General features: G+C 49.1%; 5 protein-coding genes across 5 annotated transcripts; 2 read left to right on the top strand and 3 right to left on the bottom strand.

Moving 5' to 3' along the window:
- Positions 1-435: 435 nt before the first annotated feature.
- Positions 436-1906, bottom strand: EI90DRAFT_3063354 (Intradiol ring-cleavage dioxygenase). The gene is made up of 4 exons (XM_039060724.1): positions 1431-1906; positions 1257-1345; positions 888-1176; positions 436-816 (listed from the first exon to the last, which is right to left on the bottom strand). Exons 1-4 carry the CDS (start codon positions 1765-1767, stop codon positions 479-481), a joined length of 1053 nt encoding a protein of 350 aa, XP_038914711.1. The 5' UTR covers positions 1768-1906; the 3' UTR covers positions 436-478.
- Positions 1907-1973: 67 nt separating this feature from the next.
- Positions 1974-4387, top strand: EI90DRAFT_2974016 (Lactonase, 7-bladed beta-propeller-domain-containing protein). The gene is made up of 10 exons (XM_039055796.1): positions 1974-2028; positions 2078-2322; positions 2395-2640; positions 2703-2878; positions 2942-3000; positions 3055-3193; positions 3256-3268; positions 3325-3399; positions 3452-3689; positions 3750-4387. The coding sequence occupies exons 2-10, from the start codon at positions 2151-2153 to the stop codon at positions 4009-4011; spliced, it is 1380 nt and encodes a 459-aa protein (XP_038914710.1). The 5' UTR covers positions 1974-2028; positions 2078-2150; the 3' UTR covers positions 4012-4387.
- On the bottom strand, positions 4288-6937 carry EI90DRAFT_3063346 (uncharacterized protein; the record flags this gene model as incomplete). Its single annotated transcript, XM_039060723.1, has 6 exons — positions 4288-4323; positions 4487-5690; positions 5738-6234; positions 6289-6557; positions 6619-6849; positions 6901-6937. Coding segments are annotated over 6 exons (2274 nt in total), but the record flags the coding sequence as incomplete, so codon positions are not given.
- A 460-nt stretch (positions 6938-7397) lies between these two features.
- Positions 7398-10456, top strand: EI90DRAFT_3155509 (uncharacterized protein; the record flags this gene model as incomplete). The annotated part of the gene is made up of 8 exons (XM_039066004.1): positions 7398-7863; positions 7918-7989; positions 8040-8279; positions 8341-8609; positions 8664-8939; positions 8996-9189; positions 9237-9363; positions 9422-10456. The coding sequence occupies exons 1-8, from the start codon at positions 7566-7568 to the stop codon at positions 10454-10456; spliced, it is 2511 nt and encodes an 836-aa protein (XP_038914708.1). The 5' UTR covers positions 7398-7565.
- A 724-nt stretch (positions 10457-11180) lies between these two features.
- Positions 11181-16863, bottom strand: EI90DRAFT_3017385 (uncharacterized protein; the record flags this gene model as incomplete). The annotated part of the gene is made up of 13 exons (XM_039057087.1): positions 11181-11377; positions 11439-11970; positions 12034-12384; positions 12449-12582; positions 12616-12706; positions 12769-12795; positions 12848-13591; positions 13672-14741; positions 14802-15362; positions 15432-16083; positions 16219-16319; positions 16415-16593; positions 16691-16863. The coding sequence occupies 13 exons, from the start codon at positions 16861-16863 to the stop codon at positions 11181-11183; spliced, it is 4812 nt and encodes a 1603-aa protein (XP_038914707.1).
- Positions 16864-18172: the final 1309 nt, after the last annotated feature.

The raw sequence follows: 18172 nt of genomic DNA, 5'->3' as shown, positions 1-18172 counted from the left end.
CACAGCACTCAGATTCCCCTTAGCCAGACCTAGGCAAGCTCGCTAAAGCCCTAGAGCCCTACAGATCATGACCAGGTATAACAGTATAACAGTACTTCAGAGTCCCATGACCATAGATACGTGTAGCCAAATTAATCCACGTATTATTCAAGCTAGCCTCTACTAACGTGGAGCCAGTTTCCTACATTGGAAACATGGAGTCGACCTTGCTACCGTCAAAGGTTAATTGGGTGAAGTGTGTACAAAGTTAAATGTGTAAAAAGGAACATCCTCCAACGCTAATCTCGATCGTACATTCCGGATACATGCTTGGTGATGGCATTGTGGGTGTGTTACATGCAGCACACAAGCGGCACGGAACTCACCTCAATGCTAACTATGATTACATTGGATTGGGTGCTAGGGAGTGGTGTTACGAACACACAAAGATGGAAGAAAAAAAAACATGCTGATGACGAATCGCAGGCATCATAGTAACCTAAATATGCCATCCATCGCTCACCGACGCTGACATATTCACGGCCATGGTAATATACCCGATTACGCCCTGCTGCAACACTCCGCCAAGTAAGTGCGTCTCAAATATAGAATGATACCCGCCCTTCTGAGAATCCCAGAAGATGTTCAAACTATCCTCCCAGTTACGCGTCCGGCCGCGAATCTCGGCGATGGGATTTGTATTGTATGGCCACAGCTTGTCAACGGCCATGTTAAGATCATCCGGGACGAACAGTTGTCCGACATGAACGAGTCGTTCACCGATAAACGTCCCGTTATCGAGAGGGGTCCATTTGGGAAAAACTTTAACATGAACATCTGATGAATAGATTGCGGGTGTTAATTGAACTGCCCCGGAGGCAAAAAATGTGGGCGCGCGAAATACGTACGAGTTGCACGACCCGTGTAATACCCGGGGAATATGCTCGTGAACTGTGTCACACCGTTCTTGTCGGTGGGATAGGCACCGCGGCAAAACGTCTCACCCCACTTCGTCTTGGGGAATGGGCTCAGAAGGCCTTTCCGACGGCCTTCCTTGACAGGTTCCTCATTAGCTAGTTCAGGAGCGGGTTCAGGATGGCCAGAGTAATGTCCCGTGGCGTTCGCATGCCAGATGTCAACAAGGACGTCCGGAATTGGTTCGCAGGTCTCCACGTCTATGACCCCGATATTGATCAACTATTAATGAAGCAAGAGAGGAGCCGCATCGAGGCGAGAATTGAGTATAATGGGCAACGTGGAGACGAAGTCGGACTCACGAATAGGAGACCGGGCTGATACTCTGCAATGTTCGTTCGCATTGGGTGTTCCGCCGTTTCGTAGTACGGGCCCGCAGTGACTTCGGGCGCTGGAAAACAAAGCTACATGTCAGCGGTAAGGCCCCGATTTATTCCGTGGCCAAACTAACGACAGGTTCGAACGGACGGACATACCAAGTACGCAGGTATTATTCCTTATCTTCTGCTCTTCGAACGGAGTGCAAGCAAGCAATTTCTGCGGTCCGACATCTTCGTATGTATCGCTGTCAAAGAGTCCATTATCCGAGGAAAGGAGATACTGAGGACTCGACCCGCCCAGAACGTGCTCAGCAAATCGCCTTTGTCGTTCAGCAGTATATTTAGCTATTGTCGGTGCACAGTGGTACGCTGCAGCTTGCAGATCTTGATACGCCTTGACCTGCTCCGGTGTCTTCGACTCAGGATGGGCACTCACACCACGGGCCAACAATAGGTAGGATAAGAAAGCCGACACGAATAGGCGTGAGAACATTCTGGAGTACGAGAACTGGAGGGCTAACTAGAGACCGCGACTTGGGCTTTATAAGAGCGGATCAATCTACTCGTCTGGACACGTGAGCGTCATGAACGTTGAAGTCGAATATTGAAAAATTTCCCGGCTGGGAAGTCACAATTAATTAATTCATGGGCAAGATGTGCAGTGGCTGTGCGTGGCTCAACCGATCAGACCGGGATTCGCGGTAAGCCAGCGGACTATAGTACTATCAAGAGACCTTGCAAGCAAGGTAATGTGGTAATCAATTTTTCATTCCGGCCGTACTCATAATCTAACACGTATCAAGTTCAGGACCCTTACATAACTGTCCTACCTACTGTACACTGTAAGGCAAACGATCATGGATGTTTGTGTAAGTCATGCGGAGTGGGGGATACGTTCAATCACACGTTCAATCACTCATGGCCGCACCTTACATCTTCGCGTCCACGATGCCTTATCCCGTCCAGGGCACTGATTATGCTCAAAGCATGATAGATGCTGTTCCGGAGACTTGTATAAAGCTACCGAACACACTTTATCTGATTTCTGGTACGTTTGTCTTCACGTGGTGACCACGCGGATTTTGTGACACTCAAGTTCCACTTCTCCACTTGGTGGCAGGCTCGTTCAATGTTATATTTTTGTACATTCTAGCATTCAACACACAGACTCGTCAACTGAATGTCATAGGGAGAACAGATGCTTTCGGACCACACCAATATCTCACGAGGAACACCGCGATCGATAGACTGTACACAACAACGTGGGCATGGCCGCCTACCTTAAGTTCATGGCTCATAAACTGGAATGAATGGGATGCATATGAACGATACCCAACGTTGGAGCATCTAAACATTGTTCCTATCAGTGAGTCCAGGCTTTTATTTCCAACGTTGATCCGAATAGAGGCATTGCTGAGTGAATCATAGCTTCGACATCTTCGTACATCACCCTAACAGATTCGCACATATATTCTGTTGGAGGACCAACGGGGGAAGTCCACCAAATAGACCCTAGTAGCAAGGGATTCGGGGAGATGGCACAGCAACTGCTGTATGTTGATCCTGACGAGCTTCCATCCGAGGACAAGACGAGGAGCGCCCTGGTCAGTTTCAGTCTTTAATCCGTGGAGGGCTCAATGAAAGGACACTAAAATATCCGCGAGCAGAGAAATGGTTCCCATGCGGTAGAGTTCACTACCGCGGGCTTTGCTTTCGTTCCGCATCTGTTTGTCATTCAACTTCATTCTAGTCAGCTTGCCACCTGACACCGACAGAACAGCGGTCGAAACTCAATATGGATGTACAAATTGGACCGGCTGTCGGGAAAGCTGACGTTCCTGAGTGAGAACAAATCACCGCGCGAAGGAGACGCCCCTAGGCACGTCATTCCGTCTTCTAATGAGAAATATCTGTATTCTGTGAGTTATCTTCATACCCCATGTTTTCCCCGTGTTTCAAACGAAATTGATCGCGTGTGCAGGTTACTGAACACAGTGGGTGGATGAAACTTCAAGCGGGTACATGCTTATCAGGACGCGGTTATTACCAGCTTCATTCGTGGATGTGTACGAGATAGCGGATGACCATCTTGAGCACCGCCAATCAGCTAGCATCCTCCCTCCAGGTAGTCGTATCTCTCATCTTCCTGTTTCCGGTGCCCTGACCTTCTTCGTAAGGCTCAGACCAACACAATTACAGAGGTGACACCCTGCGGCTATCTCGAAAACATTTCCCCCTTCGTCCTCCGGAACAGGATATACAATGGTCCGAAGAGCAGGAACCCGTGTCGTACCTATTCGCAACAACTCGCGGTGCTACATCGGAATACAAAGGATACCTCGCTGCATTTGCCATATCTTCGGATGGACTCATCCTAAACCCCTCTGATCAATTCTCTCACTTACCCTTGCCGCAGTACTTACTGGATTTTTCGAAGGAAGAAATGTCACAGGGAACTCTTTTTTTCGCCACAAGTATATTTCAAACACCCACTTCGGGCGGAAAAGCCAACGCAATTGAGCTAGCGCCATATAAAATTTCCAGTCGCTCGACGCCAGGAAGCGATGATGCGGAATGGATAGTCCTTACGGATAGCGAAGAAGGATGGATCTTTATTGTTGAGTGGAGTGGAAAGAGGGGAAGCTTCGAGATTATCAGCAGTGTGCTGTTGGAGGTTGGCGTAGATGGAGATTGGAATAAGAGGGCATTAGCTAGCCATGCTATTTGGTTAGCTTAGGAATGCTTTGGGTGCGGGGCAGGGCTGGTGTTTACTCCATTCTTCACAACTTCCTTTCAACAGTTATGGTTTTTCTGTATCGAAGGTCCACTTTGTTTCGGGCACTGATCCTGCACGGTCAGAGTCAGTTCTCCTTGTTTCTCGGCTATGATATAGTTTATTCAGCTGTCGAGGAAAATCAGGAGTCAAGTGCTTTCGCCACCCCCGGAAGCAAGGTTTACTCCACAGCCGGTCAGTGGCATCGCCAGCGGACAACAGTACACTTATAGCACTCACCACGGACTCATAAGGGACCGGAAATGAAAGCCGAAGCTGATGGACGCGATTAGCTCGGCGGCTGCACAAGGGACAGATGGACCTCAAAAGGACATTCTGGATAATGAGCTATCATTCGCTGTGTCATACACATATTCCAGGATCTTGGACATCAATACCATGTACATACAATTGGAACCAATCATTTTCCCCATTTCACTGGCTCTTGAAGGCCATCAAAGAATGGTTTTAAGTTTTTAAACGCTCGCAAATTTTCCTCCATTCCTGCCCGAGGAAAGTCCTCCACAATAGTCTGAGCCGCGAGGAGAGACTGGTACTTTGGCTCAACAGCCGATGGAATCGCTGCGAAAGTCTCCGATATGCAACCGTGAGCGACAATTTCATAATGGTGGTCGTCCCAGTGCAATTTGCTTGCAGAGCTGCGAGTGTTGTGAGGTATGTCTTTAGTAATGGTCACAAGTCCAGGTTCTCCTATCTTCCTGGCTCCGAGCTCGAAGATGATAGATATTACTGCCACCTTTTCATCTGGAACAGTGATCTGGCGAAGTACGCGGCAAGGTTTGGCCTCTTTCCGATTCTTGAATTTCAAGTTAATCGCTGATGTCGATTCCGGCGAGATAGACTTGGTTGGGTCACCCATGTGAACAGGGATAACGGCATCGATCGACTCCTGATTATCTTTGGCTTGGAGAGCCATGCCACGCAGCAGAGCTACCGTCAAGTTTCGAGCAGAGAGCATTTCAGAATTTTTGGCCAGAGCGAAATGGGAAAAAAAGATGTAGGCATTTGCAAAGGCTGTTTTCAAATCAGGGACATCCGCCTTGGCCGTCACTGAGTGGGCATCCAATATCACGGGTTCGAATTGCTTCGCAAATAGAGCCTTGAGAAAGTCGAGGACATGGACAGGTCGATGGAAATATGGATCAGGTGAATAAAGATCTGGCAAAGAGTATTTTTGTCGGACGGCGATATCATGTGCAATGGTCACAAGAAGTCGACCGCAGAGTTCCCCGTGCTTTCCCTTGGAAAGAAGTCCCTTCTCACGAGCTTGAGCCAGAATTTCTGGACCTTGAATTTCTATTTCACCGCCATTCGAAGGGTCGTTCAGATGCCTGGCTGCTGCCTCGGCCAGTATAGGTTCAGAGGGCGATCCGGCATGAAGAAACTCGCGGTGCTCGGGGATGGCATAAACAACGCGCATGTGGGACTCAATGAGTTTCGATTCCATAGTCCTCGAGGCTTGAGCTATAATGTCGAAAACTATCCCGATGCGAACCCCCAGAGCAGCAATGAGAGAGTGGGATACTTCCGCTTCGTTCCCTTCCGCGATCAGTTTGACTCTGGCGAACGGTATAACAGGCCATCCTTTCCGCTCCACCCAGTTTTGGTGGTGGACATACCATCTATTACGAATTTAGCCGATTTTGCCGCAAATATAGTAGGCACTTACAGGCCACGTCCGAACCCCACCATGACACCCGTTTGGCCCACGTTTTCAAGGCTGCGATTTTTCTTTTGGCTTTCCAAATTTTCAAATACTTTGCCCACGAAAATGTCGAACGGAAGCTCGGTGAAAGGAGGGAGGTCTCGAGCAATGGGAACCGATGGATGACTGTCGGGAAAGGGAGCGAATTCCTGGAGATGAGGACTCGAAGATAAAAAAATGAAAGAAACAGGGAAATCTATCAGCTTAGATAGCACTGTGCCAAGGTTATCATGGGGCGAGTGACTCCTTGCATTGTTCTTCTTTTGCGGTGGGACAGGTTCGGTAAGCTGGTGAGCGTCATCAAAGTAAACAATGCATTTGACATCTCTTGCTCTCTCATCATTACCAGTGATGGCCTTGATGAACCTGCGACACCAGTACTGCATCCAGGGTATGAGGAGGCGAAGTTTCTCTTGGACTCCTTCATTTTGTTGTGGGACACCTAGCTCCGCTAATTGGAGCTTCCCAAGAAAATTCAGCATGTGGCAACAACTATTAATACCTCTAGACATCACCTGCCATGCCCGATCCACCACAGAATCCAGGAACTTCTTCCTATTCGTACCAACTTCGGTACCGGTCTGTCCTTCGTTGAGATAATCAGCCCATTCCGATGCTAGCGCTGCTCCTGTTTCATATGTGAAAAAAGATTTCTCAAGAAGTTCGGCAGCCTTTGTGAATAGCACGCCCAATATAATTGCGTACTCTGCCTGCAGCCGAAGATCGCTTTTTATAAGGTGTCCTTGGAAATAATAGCTAAACTCCTTGTCCGGAGGAGGATAGGCTAGCGGCAAGATTAACATCATCGATCGAAAATATGAGATTTGCGATGAAATATTGCGCACTTTCGAGAACAGGGCCAAGCTCCTCACGAATATTGATTGGAATCGTAAATACGGAGAGTGCGGCTTCGTGGACCATTCTGGATTTCCCCATACCCGAAGACTGGATGACTGATAGAGACAAATTATATGGTCTCTGACCTGACCAGCCTGACCGCCAATGATCGTTCAATGTCTCGATAAGCAGCTTGTGCGTCTCTCCTCGATAGGGTTCTTGAAATGCTGATTGAAGACCTGATGCAACTTGTCAGGCAGATGAGAAACTCAAGATAAACCCGCGAATACTTGAAAGCCCGCCACTCCGGTGATTGGTAAGACGCATCATATCGACTAGCAATGAAATCATGTACACTATAATAGTGTCACAGAGCGAACATAGCCTACCATCACTCAGCAAATCGAAGAAAGACTTGTCGCGGTATGCTTTGATAAGCTTGAACCCTAAATTTGGGGTATCCTGAATATATTCACCACATGCATCCTCATCAGGAGCATTGGTACCACTGGGTAGTTGAGTTGAAAGCAATATTTGTAGCAATTTTGGTAGTGCCCGAAGTCTGAAAACTCGACCACTTGTAGTGATGTGGTCATCGATTGCCTGGATAACACGACGGGTGAACGTTTTCCGATCGTCTCTGGCAGCTCCGCCTTTTGGGTTGATGTCCATGGGAGTACTCATGAGGAATCGATGATATGAAGTCTGTTGCAGTCGGAGAAACCAACGATGTCGGAAAATCCCGTATAAGTATTATTTTTCGTCGGGACCACTGAATGGCGAAGGAGTGGCTCGTGACTGTTCGAGTTCCGCCTTCGCCATGTTGGAGCCGCCTGCGACCACTGAACTGAACGAAACTATTCAGTGGCGAAGGCGGAAATCCAACAATCACGAGCCACTGGCACGGAATGCCGGACCCGGCTGATTTCGCAGACTCCATATCTATCGATTCTTCATGAGTACTCCCATAGGCGTCGACTCAAAAGGCGGGGCTGCCAGAGACGATCGGAAAACGTTCAATAGTCGTGTCATCCAGGCGATCGATGACTACAGCACTGCAAATGGTCTAGTTTTCGGAGGATTTACGACACCACCAAAATTGCTACAAATATTGCTTTCAACTCATCTACCCACTGGTACCAATGCTCCTGATGAGGCCACATGTGGTGAATATATTTCGGTTACCCCAAATTTATTTCCCAAGCTTCTCAAAGCATACCGCGACAACTCTTTCTTCGAGTTGTTGAATGATGGTAGGTTATGTTCGCTCTGTGGCAGTATTATAGTGTACATGGTTTCATTACTAGTCGATATGCGGCCTCTAACGGGCCTTACCGATTATCAGAGTGGCGGGCTTCCAACCAGTCATAGTGTTCGCGGTAAGCGCCGTTCATCTTGAGCTTCTCATCTGCCTGACAAGTTGCATCAGGTCTCCAATCAGCGTTTCACGAACCCTATCGAGGAGAGGCGCACAAGCTGCTCATCGAGGTATTGAACGAGTATTGGGAGTCAAGCGCCGGGATCGAACCAAGTGAGAGACCATACAATTGGTCTCTATCAGTCATCCAGTCTTCGGGTATGGGGAAATCCAGAATGGCCAATGAAGCCGCGCTCTCCGTATTTACGATTCCAATCAATATTCGTGAGGAGCTGAGCCCTAGTCTCAAAAGTGCGCAATATTTCATCGCGAATCCCATATTTGCGACCGATGATGTTAATTTTACCACTAGCCTATCCCCCTCCGGACAGGCGGTTCCGCGAATATTTTCACGGACACGATGTAAAAAGCGATATTCGGCTGCAGGCAGAGAATGCAATTCTATTGAGCGTGCTGTTCACAAAGGCCGCCGAACTTCTTGAGAAACCCATTTTCAAACATGAAACAGGAGCGGCGCTAGCGAGCCAATGGGTTGATTATCTCGACAATGGACAGACCAATATCGAAGGTGGTACGAATAGGAACGAGTTCCTGGATTCTGTGGCGAATCAGGCAGACCAGGTGACGTCTAGAGGCCTTAATAATTGCTGCCACATGCTGAATTTTCTCGGGAAGCTTCGATTAGTGGAGCTAGGTGTCCTACAGCAAAATAAAAAAACGGCCCTAATGAAACTGGACCACTCCATAAGCCGAATGCAGAACTCATGCCGCAAGTTTGTCAAGGCCATCTCTAGTAATGACAGGAAAGCAAAAGAAGTCAAATGCATTATTTACTTTGATGAAGCTCACCAGCTTACCGAACCTGTCCCACCAGAAAAGGAGACCGACGCAAGGAGTCGCTCACCCTATCATAACCTTGGCACAGTGCTATCTGCGCTAATCAATTTCCCTGTTTTTTTTGTTTTTTTTTGTTTTTCATCTTTTTATCTACGAGTTCTCATCTCCAGAAATTCGGACCCTCGCCCGCCAGCCATCCATCAGTTCGCATTGCTCAGGGCCTCCGCCTTTTCCCTCCTTTCACCGAGCTGCCGTTCGACATCTTTGTGGACAAAGTATTTGAAACTTTGGAAAACCAGGAGAAAAATCTCAGCCTTGAAAACGTGGGCCAAATGAGTGTGATGGCAGGGTTTGGACGTAGCCTGTAGGTGCCCACTGTATCTGTGGCAAAATCGACTAAATTCCTAATAGATGGTATGTCCACCACAAGGAGTGGCTGGAGCATCAAGGATTTCCTGTTATACCGTTCGCTGGAGAGAAACTGTTCGTGGAAGGGAACAAAGCGCGACTATTCCACTCTTTCATTGCTGCTCTGGGGGTTTGCATCGGGATAGCCCTCGACATCACAACTCAAGCCTTGAAGACCATGGAATCAGAACTGGTTGAATCCCACATGCGTGTTATTTATGCCATCCCAGAGCATCGCGAGTTCATGCATGCCGGATCGCCCTGAGCCTATACTGGCCGAAGCAGCAGCGAGGCGTCTGAATGGCCCTTCGGATGGCAATGGAATAGAAATTCAAGGCCCAGAAATTCTAGCTCAGGCTTGTGCGAAGGGACTTCTTGCGAAGGGAGAGCGCGGGGGAATCTGCGGTCGACTTCTTGTGACTATTGCACATGATATCGCCGTCCGACAAAAATCCTCTTTGCCAAATCATCATTCACCTGACCCACATTTTCATCGACCTGTCCATGTCCTCGACTTTCTCAGGGCTCTATTTGCGAAGCAACTCGAAACCGTGATATTGAAGGCCGACTCGGTGACGGCCAGGGAGGGTGTCCCTAATTTGGAAACAGCGTTTGCGAATGCGTATATCTTTTTTTCCCATTTCGCTCTGGCCGAAAATTCTGAAACGCTCTCTGCTCCAAACCTGGCAGTAGCTCTGCTGCGTGGCATGGCTCTCCAAGCCAAAGATAACCAGGAGTCGATTGATGCTGTTATCCCTGTTCATATGGGTGACCCAACCAAGTCTATCTCGCCAGAATCGACATCAGCGATTAACTTACAATTCAGGAATCGGAAAGAGGCCAAACCTTGCCGCGTACTTCGCCAGATCACTGTTCCAGATGAAAAGGTGGCAGTAATATCTATCATTTTCGAGCTCGGAGCCAGGAAGATAGGAGAACCTGGACTTGTGACCATTACTAAAGACATACCTCACAACACTCGCAGCTCTCCAAGCAAATTGCACCGGGACGACCATCATTATGAAATTGTCGCTCACGGTTGCATATCGGAGACTTTCGCAGCGATTCCATCAGCTGTTGAGCCAAAGTACCAGTCTCTCCTCGCGGCTCAGACTATTGTTGAGGACTTTCCTCGGGCAGGAAAGGAGAAAAGTTTGCGAGCGTTCAAAAACTTAAAACCGTTCTTTAATGGCCTTCAAGAACCAGTGAAATGGAGAAAATGATTGGTTTCAATTGTATGTACATGGTACTGATGTCCAAGATCCTAGGAATATATGTACGGCACAGCGAATGATAGCTCATTATCCAGAATGTCCTTTTGAGGTCCATCTTTAGTCCCTTGCCATGTTGCGAGTGCAGCCGCCGAGGCTAATCGCGTCCATCAACTTCGGCTTTCATTTCCGATCCCTTATGAGTCCGCGGTGAGTGCTATCAGCACCTGCAGTGTACTGTTGTCCGCTGGCGATAGCTGAGCATGCCACTGACCGGCTGTGGAGTAAACCTTGGAAACCCTTGCTTCCGGGGTTGGCGAAAGCCTGAACTCCGGGAAACAAGGACCCTGACCGTGCAGGATCAGTGCCTGAACAGAGTGGACCTTCGATACAGAAAAACCCATAACTGTTGGAAGGAAAGTTGTGAAGAATGGAGGAAACACCAGCCCAGCCACACACCAAAAGCATTCCTACCGCTCCTCAGCTAACCAAGGTACTGTCAACAGCCAATCTTACAGCTAAAGCCACCTTCACCTCATGTGAACTAGATTATATTATGATATGTTGAGAGCATGCTAGAAGTACACTGGTCATCAAATAATGGTACAAGGCAGAATTAATGGGCCGGAGTCAGAGACAGAGTTAAATGAAGTATTGTTCGCTTAAAGGTCCGTCCATAGAAATCTAAGATTTGCAGCAAGAAAAGAGAGAACGTAAAAAAAAATTCCTTCCGACATTAGGTTGGTACCCAACCGAGACGTGCTTCAGCAGGATTAAGCCCACGAAGGACCGCCCAAGCAGGTGCGACAGCCGCGTGAGTAAGCCACCCATCCATGAGACCAGCACGAGCAACGTCATTGTAAATAGCCCACAATCTCTGATCGCGTGTAAGACCTCCTGGGTGCAACGCGCGTCCTGTGGAAAATACGATCACTAAAGCATGCATGCGTTACGTCAATTAACTCCATCCATCAGAGCTAAGGAACCAACTTACATCCAAAGATCGTCGCTCCAACCAGCACACCCATCGACCCACGCAATCCGGTGAAGAATGATTGCTCAGGCTCAGCCGGGACACGCTCTCTCTCCCGAACGGCCCGGGGCCCACGAACCTCGCTCCTCTCAACGATCTCGTCGATGGCACGGCATGTAACACCCAGTTCGTCTTTGACATGATTCCACTCCTCCACAGCGTCACTTGAGATCCCACCTGGCAGAGGATCAAGCGAGTGAATCCCAGAGTGCCATCTGGCAAGTTCCTCCGTCCCAATTTTCTCGCGTTCCTCCTCCAGAAGGTGATAAGATGGTGGTGGCGGACTTGGCTCCGATGGCTGGGCCGCTTGAGCTTCTGGAAGTTTCTTGGCTTCAGTTTGAATGACAATGGATTGCGTAACAGGAACAGGCTCTGGTTCGGTCTGAGACGATTCACTTAGAGCAAAGTCGGAGGCAGTATGCTGAGCAAAGGCTTCAGAGTACGCTTTGACTTCCGTAGTCTGTTCTTCGCCGTCCGGAATTTTGGCCAGTTTCTGAAAAGCGCACGATATCAGTAAGAATGCGCGGTGAAGCCAATCCCAACAAGCATGACCTACTTTACGAGTGACGACAGTCTGAACCACGCCTTCGTCACCATACTCATGCCCCACAACAGTTCCATCCTCCGAACTCGGATCCCCCTCTTCTCCATCCTGTCCTGGGTGAAGACCTGACATCTCCAGAGCAAGACTACCAGAAATGGTGCCATTCCGGCTGATACCATTGCTGGAGGCAGACTTTGCGTTTCGTAATTCATCGAGGTCGAGGCGAAGGCGATCAATGGTCTCCTTGAGAGAAATGTTCTCTTGTTTCTGTGCATCGAGTGCTTGGGCCGCATTGCGGACGGCTTCGAGCTCTGCTGTGAGCGAAGCTATCATCTGTTGTGCTACTTCCGCAGAATTCTTCCACTGGCGGGACATTTGAGTGGTAAGGATCCGACCTTCCAAATGTCGAAATCAAAACCAAGCTTACTTTCTCGGCATCAGCGATGGTGTGGGCAAGGTAGGCTTCAGAATCCTTCATCTCAAGTTCCTTACGAGTAATCTTTGCGCGATACTTTTCAGCTTCAACTAGGAAAAACAAAGGAATAAGCCCAGATTGTCCCTCTGAGCACCAACGAAATAAATGAATGGACATACTGTTCTGTTCTTGGTATTGCTTCTGAAGATTTTGATAAGCCGTCTTAGATTCATCAAGCGCAGCCTGAAGTCTCGACACCTCAGCTTCGAGCTGTCAAGATACAATTAGATACTGGACCCCCCTCTCAACTCCGGTAAGCAAAGGAAACGCACCGTGATCAACTGCTTCGACGTCAAGAGCTGTATGTAGGAGGTCAGTGCACGAAAACCAGTAAAACATTAGAGCACCTACATCCTTAGCCCTCAACTCCTTCTCATTCTGTCTCGATGCTGCAAGCTCAGCCTCAATATCCTCCTTCTGATTACTTAGATCCTCCATCTCCTTCTCATGCTCGGTCATCTTCTCCTCCAACTTGGTCTGCAACTCTGCCAACTTCTTCAGCTGTTCCTGCTGAATCTTTTCCAATTCCTCCACTCGTTCGTGTTCATGATGATGATGAGGATCAGTCGAGACAGAGTAGAGTGACGTTCGTTCCGTTCCGACCTCCTCTGGATCGTGTTCGTGTTCGCAGTCGCAGTCGTGGTCGTGATGATGATGATGATGATGATGACGATCGTCTCCGAGAGTGTCGTCGGTATAAGCGGAAGAACTCATAGAAGATGGCAGAGTTTCCGTCGTCCCCTTCCTGCTCTCCTCCCCTTTCTCACCTTCCTCAGGACCCCTACGCAGAACTCTAGGAACAGGCATGTTAATCAACTCAGGAGAAGACCCTACTCCTGTCCCAACCCCAAGTCCCGCTTGACGATCCGTAGACTGCCTCCTAAGACTCTTAAATCCACCCCTCGTAGGTGAAAGAGGAAGGGAAGGTACAGATTGAGATCCGGCATGAGGAAAGGGAGGAGAGCTAGGCGCCGATCGACCCAATCGTGGAGGGGACGAGGGGAAAGTAAATGGTGGAAGTCGTTGAGGGGGAGACGTAGGATTCGATTGCCCGCGTACACGATGTCCCCCCAGAAGCTCAGGAACCGTGGGATCCTGTTCATAACCAAGAAAGAAACAAAGATCGTTCAATCTATCAAGAGCTTCAACACAGACAGAGGCAAACTGGGACCCACCTCGGTATCACTACCAGCCCTTCCAACGCTCCCCACACTACCTGAACTCCTACGTTTCTTATAGGCCGGAATAGGTCTTGAATGCCAACTACTAGGGGCAGTAGCCTCCAATGGTGTGCTCCTCTGTCTAGCATCAAGTACCGACGACGTCTTCGGAGTCGAAGGGAGAGGAGTGGCAGAACTTTCGGCGGTGGTGCTTCTACTTCTGCTCGCCTCGGCAGAAATGACGGGCTCTATGAACTCTTGCGCAGACTCAAGACCAGCCGGGTGAGGAATGTCCTCCGATGTGCTTGGGAACTCCACCCGTTCTCCCTCTCCGACCTTCCCCCCATCACTAGCACCACCATCTCCCTCGCTTTCCTCAACGCCCGTAGCCCTTGCAATGAACGTCATTAAAGACTCCGGTCCGATGCTGGTCCCTTCACCCAGTTCGTTCAACAACTTCCTCAACTCTCTCTCCTCGTCATCCTTCAAGAACGTCAGTCCATCGTGCCGTTCCGAATATGTAGCGAGTATGTCGGGTATCGCTTTGGCCGGGACCAGAGGGTGCAATATCGCCTTCTTCCCTTCCACTCCCACCTCCTCCTCAGCTCGTTCACCTCCCTCCGTTTGGCGAGACCCATCCTCATCCTCGAAAACAAGAGGGTGCTTAAGGAAAATCTCCCTAAGCTCAGCCTCAAGATCGTACATCGACTCCCTCGAATGTCCAAACATGCTCGTTGTTGCGCCTCGGTGACCACCTTCCTCCGTTGAACGCCTCCTTACCGCTCCCCCTTCCTCGTCTTCCCCTGCACCGCCTTCCATCTCCTTGACAGTCTCCAACAAGGCAGCCTCGACTTCCTCTTCATCCTCCTGGTCTCCATCCTCGCCTTTAGCCTCATCCAAGACTTCCCTTTTGGTTCCAAACTCCCCTTCAAGGCACCTCATCGCCTCCTCGATCGTCAACTCGTCCGACTCTGGATTCTTATCGCACTTCTTCCAAAATTCTTGCAATTGTGCGGGCGTAGCGTCCAAACCCAGTTTCTCGAGGATATCAGAAAATTCAGCGTATGAGTACTGACCAGAGTGATCTAATCGTCCAAAGAACGCATCAGTGGGAAGTCTGAACGGGAAGAAAGAAAAGAACTCACCAAGATCGTAGTCCTTCAAGTGATGCCTCCAGAATCGCTGCCTCAGAGCTCCATGAGGGTCATACTTGACGCTGATCGTAACTTTCACTTTCCTCCTCTCCCCACTCCCACCAGCTCCACCAGCTCCCTTCCCCTTCCCCTTGCTTTTCTCTTTCTCGCTTGCCGCTTCCCACCTCCCGCCATCCGCCAACTCCAACCAAACGTCCTTCTCCTCAGGCAGGTGCAGCCTCATCGCCTCCTCGTTGAACAAGCCCGTCTCCTCATCCGCCTTGGGAGCTTTCTCAATGAGCTCACTTATATCCAACGTTCCTTCCGCCAACTTCTGATCCTTAGATTGTCGTCGTTCCCAGTCCGATATTTGGAAAGTGACACGTTTGGAAGAAGGAAGAGGCGTATATAAGTTGATCTCCGTAGGGGAGGAAGCGGGGGCTCGTTTGACGAAGAGGATGAACTTATCGTTAAAGGTAGGGTTAAGGTCGTGTCGGACGACTTTGGTTCTGTAAACGTTCGAATCGTGCGTAATGACCACGAAGGGATCCATTTCCCATCCCGTCCGAAGGACTAATTAATAAGTATAAGCGTCCGTTGCCTTGTTGCCTTCCACCAAAACGACGCAAAAAAGGGACTCACAATTCTTAACCTTTGGCAAATCAACCGCCTTCTTAACCTCCAACATCAAAATCCCCACAACAGCCTTCTTACTCGAGAAATCATAATCGATCATCGTCCCTCCCCAATTAATCCTAAACTCCTGTCTCTTCTTCTTCTTCTTCACCGCCGCACCAGCCACCAAAGTCTTACTACCGCTGTTCAAACTCCCACTAGAGCTCTTAGGTCTTCCAAAACTCGACACGTTCCTCACACGACGACTGATAGGACTTGACTGAGGACTTGCATCCGAAAGTGCAGAATCGGACGTCGTCGCTCCTCCGCCTGCGCTCCAATTCCCACTTCCGTGTCTAGAAAGTCTCTTTGTCAACGAACGGATCGTTCCAAAGCCTTGCGTAGGCGGTCTGGCGAAAATGTGTTCATTTTCTGATTGAGCATCGCTCTGGATTTGGGTGAGGATGGACTCGAAAGCTGTGGTAAGATCTGTTGTCGTTGTGGTGGTGGTGGCGGTGGTGGCGGTGGTGGTAGGAGTGCCTGCGGAAGCGGCAGAGGGTGAAGCATGAGAAGGGAGAAGAAGACCCAGTTTTACTTGAATGGAGGGTGGACCGTCTGGTTTCGGGTCATTAGGACGGGGTTTGCGAGATCTGACGTTTGCAAGCGGAAAATTAAGCGGCTGTTTTGTTTCGGAGGGAATATCATTCGTCAGTCATGTGTGCGCGCGCAAACGGGAAGATATGAGACGAGGAGCGGAGGAAGGATCGCGTGAGGGATTTGGAGATAATAGATGGGAGAACGAAAATAAACTTACGTAGTTTGAAGGATCGGAGAAGGAAAGAACGGTCGTCGTACCATTATCGCCCTTCGGCTTGAACCACTGGGTAGGCTGAAGTGACAACTCTCCGAGGTAATCTATAACACGACCCAAATTGTCACACGTTAGCAATTAGGTCCCCCAATCAACACTACGGCAATAACAATAACGAAAGAGGCAGCGCGTCACCCACCTTTTCCAATCATATCCTTATCCCAAACGACCATGTTGAAAAAAGCGCCTGTTCTCTTGATAGCGCTCGAGTAAATAGGAAACTCGAACGTTGCATCTTTAGCGGGCCATCGTGGATTGAGCTGGTTCTTAATGACGGTGGTCTTGACTTTCCTCCCGCCAAACTCGAGCGATACGTATCTGTGAGCGCCGGATGGTAAAGTATCATGCAATCAATGAAAGCAAAGGGCAGAAATGAGGTGAGAATGAAGGTAGAGAGAGAGAAGTAGGTACGTACGGGTCACTCTTGCCGTTAAGATCGGCAGCGGGTAAGTTTGTACAACCTAATATTTGAACCTTGAGTATGGCAAGAGGGAACTCCCCATCTATAGTGAGATGATCTGATACGCCAGACTTGTCAGAAGCCGAGTGCATTGAAGAGGTGGACTTTTTGATCGAGCGGCGGAGCATGGAATTGTTGATTAGTTGTAGTTAGCTTATTGTGGTGGTCAGTGGGTTCCTGGCGTTGTTGTTGTTATTGTGTTGAGGTGGTAGTATTAAGAAGAGATAAGAGAGCAAAGAGAGAGAGATGGATGTGGAGTGTACCAAGTGCTATATATGATAACTTTGTAGTAGATGCTTGTGACCTGACGAAGGACAAAGGAATGTATTTTACGGAGTTGCTATTATGGTTTATTTATTCCGGAGGCGTATCTCCGTGGGGCTTCATTGAGTGGAATGAACCGTGCTTACTCAGCTTCGCTGTCACTTTGCATCCTATTATGGTCATTTCATATACTCCGGACTAGAACATTGCGGCGCTCTCGAACTCCGTTCTGCCTACACGCGTGATAAGGGTTTTCGCTGATTATCACCCGATTGATGACTTCCTCCACATCCAACTAGCCATCAATTCAGTAAAGCGTGTCCTATCACACCGGAACTGATGCTAGTCACCACGAATAGTCACTCCCTGGCAGATCACAACACGCAACATGCCATCCGAGCTCACCCCCATCCCACCCGACTTACTCATCACATTAAACCACATCTTACACACACTCACAGCTATAGGCGCAATGACCGCCCTTCAATCCATACTGTCAGACTACACCTCGATCCTCTCCCTCATCTACACACATTCAATGAGCCCCTCCGTAACAATGAAACCGCCTTCAGTAGCCCGGGCCCCATCCATGCCTCGATAGAATCCACCAATAAGGGACTCAATGCTCAAGCAATCCTTAAAGTTTGGGATACACATTCTGATTCCATTCAAGATGCGTTGGGGGGATGTGAGGAGTTGGCCAGGTAGTCGTCCCCAGATGGTGGGGAGAGCGAGGACGAGGATCGGTAAGACCGGGCGGAGACTCGCCCCCGAAGAATGAGACCGGGCTAAAAAGGTACCGGCCCTGTCAGTGCCTTAATTTTCCACATTAAGTAATCTCATCTCGATTCCAAAATCATAACTTTTTGTCCCTGGCGCCCTGCGGCTGACGCGGGATACACTGTGTTTTTGCCTGTGCCATTACGTATGCCGGTGAACTTAACGCTCTCCACCACCGTCTTTCAAAACAACCCTTCCTACCTCGATCCCCAACAGAAGCAACCCACACCCTCGATACGTTCCAGTCTCATTCAAACACCCTTGCATCTACAATAGACGACCTAATTCCTCCCTCCACCCCTCAACCCCCAACACCGGACTAAGGGAAATCAGTTAATACTGCAGTGATGACAATCAAATCGCTACTCCACCCATCCAGGAATTTGCCACCAC

Source organism: Cantharellus anzutake (assembly GCF_015039405.1).
Source record: "Cantharellus anzutake strain C23 chromosome Unknown EI90scaffold_32, whole genome shotgun sequence".
Lineage (NCBI taxonomy): Eukaryota > Fungi > Basidiomycota > Agaricomycetes > Cantharellales > Hydnaceae > Cantharellus > Cantharellus anzutake.
Note: the sequence above shows the minus strand (reverse complement) of the source record. Positions and strands in the feature narration are given on the sequence as shown.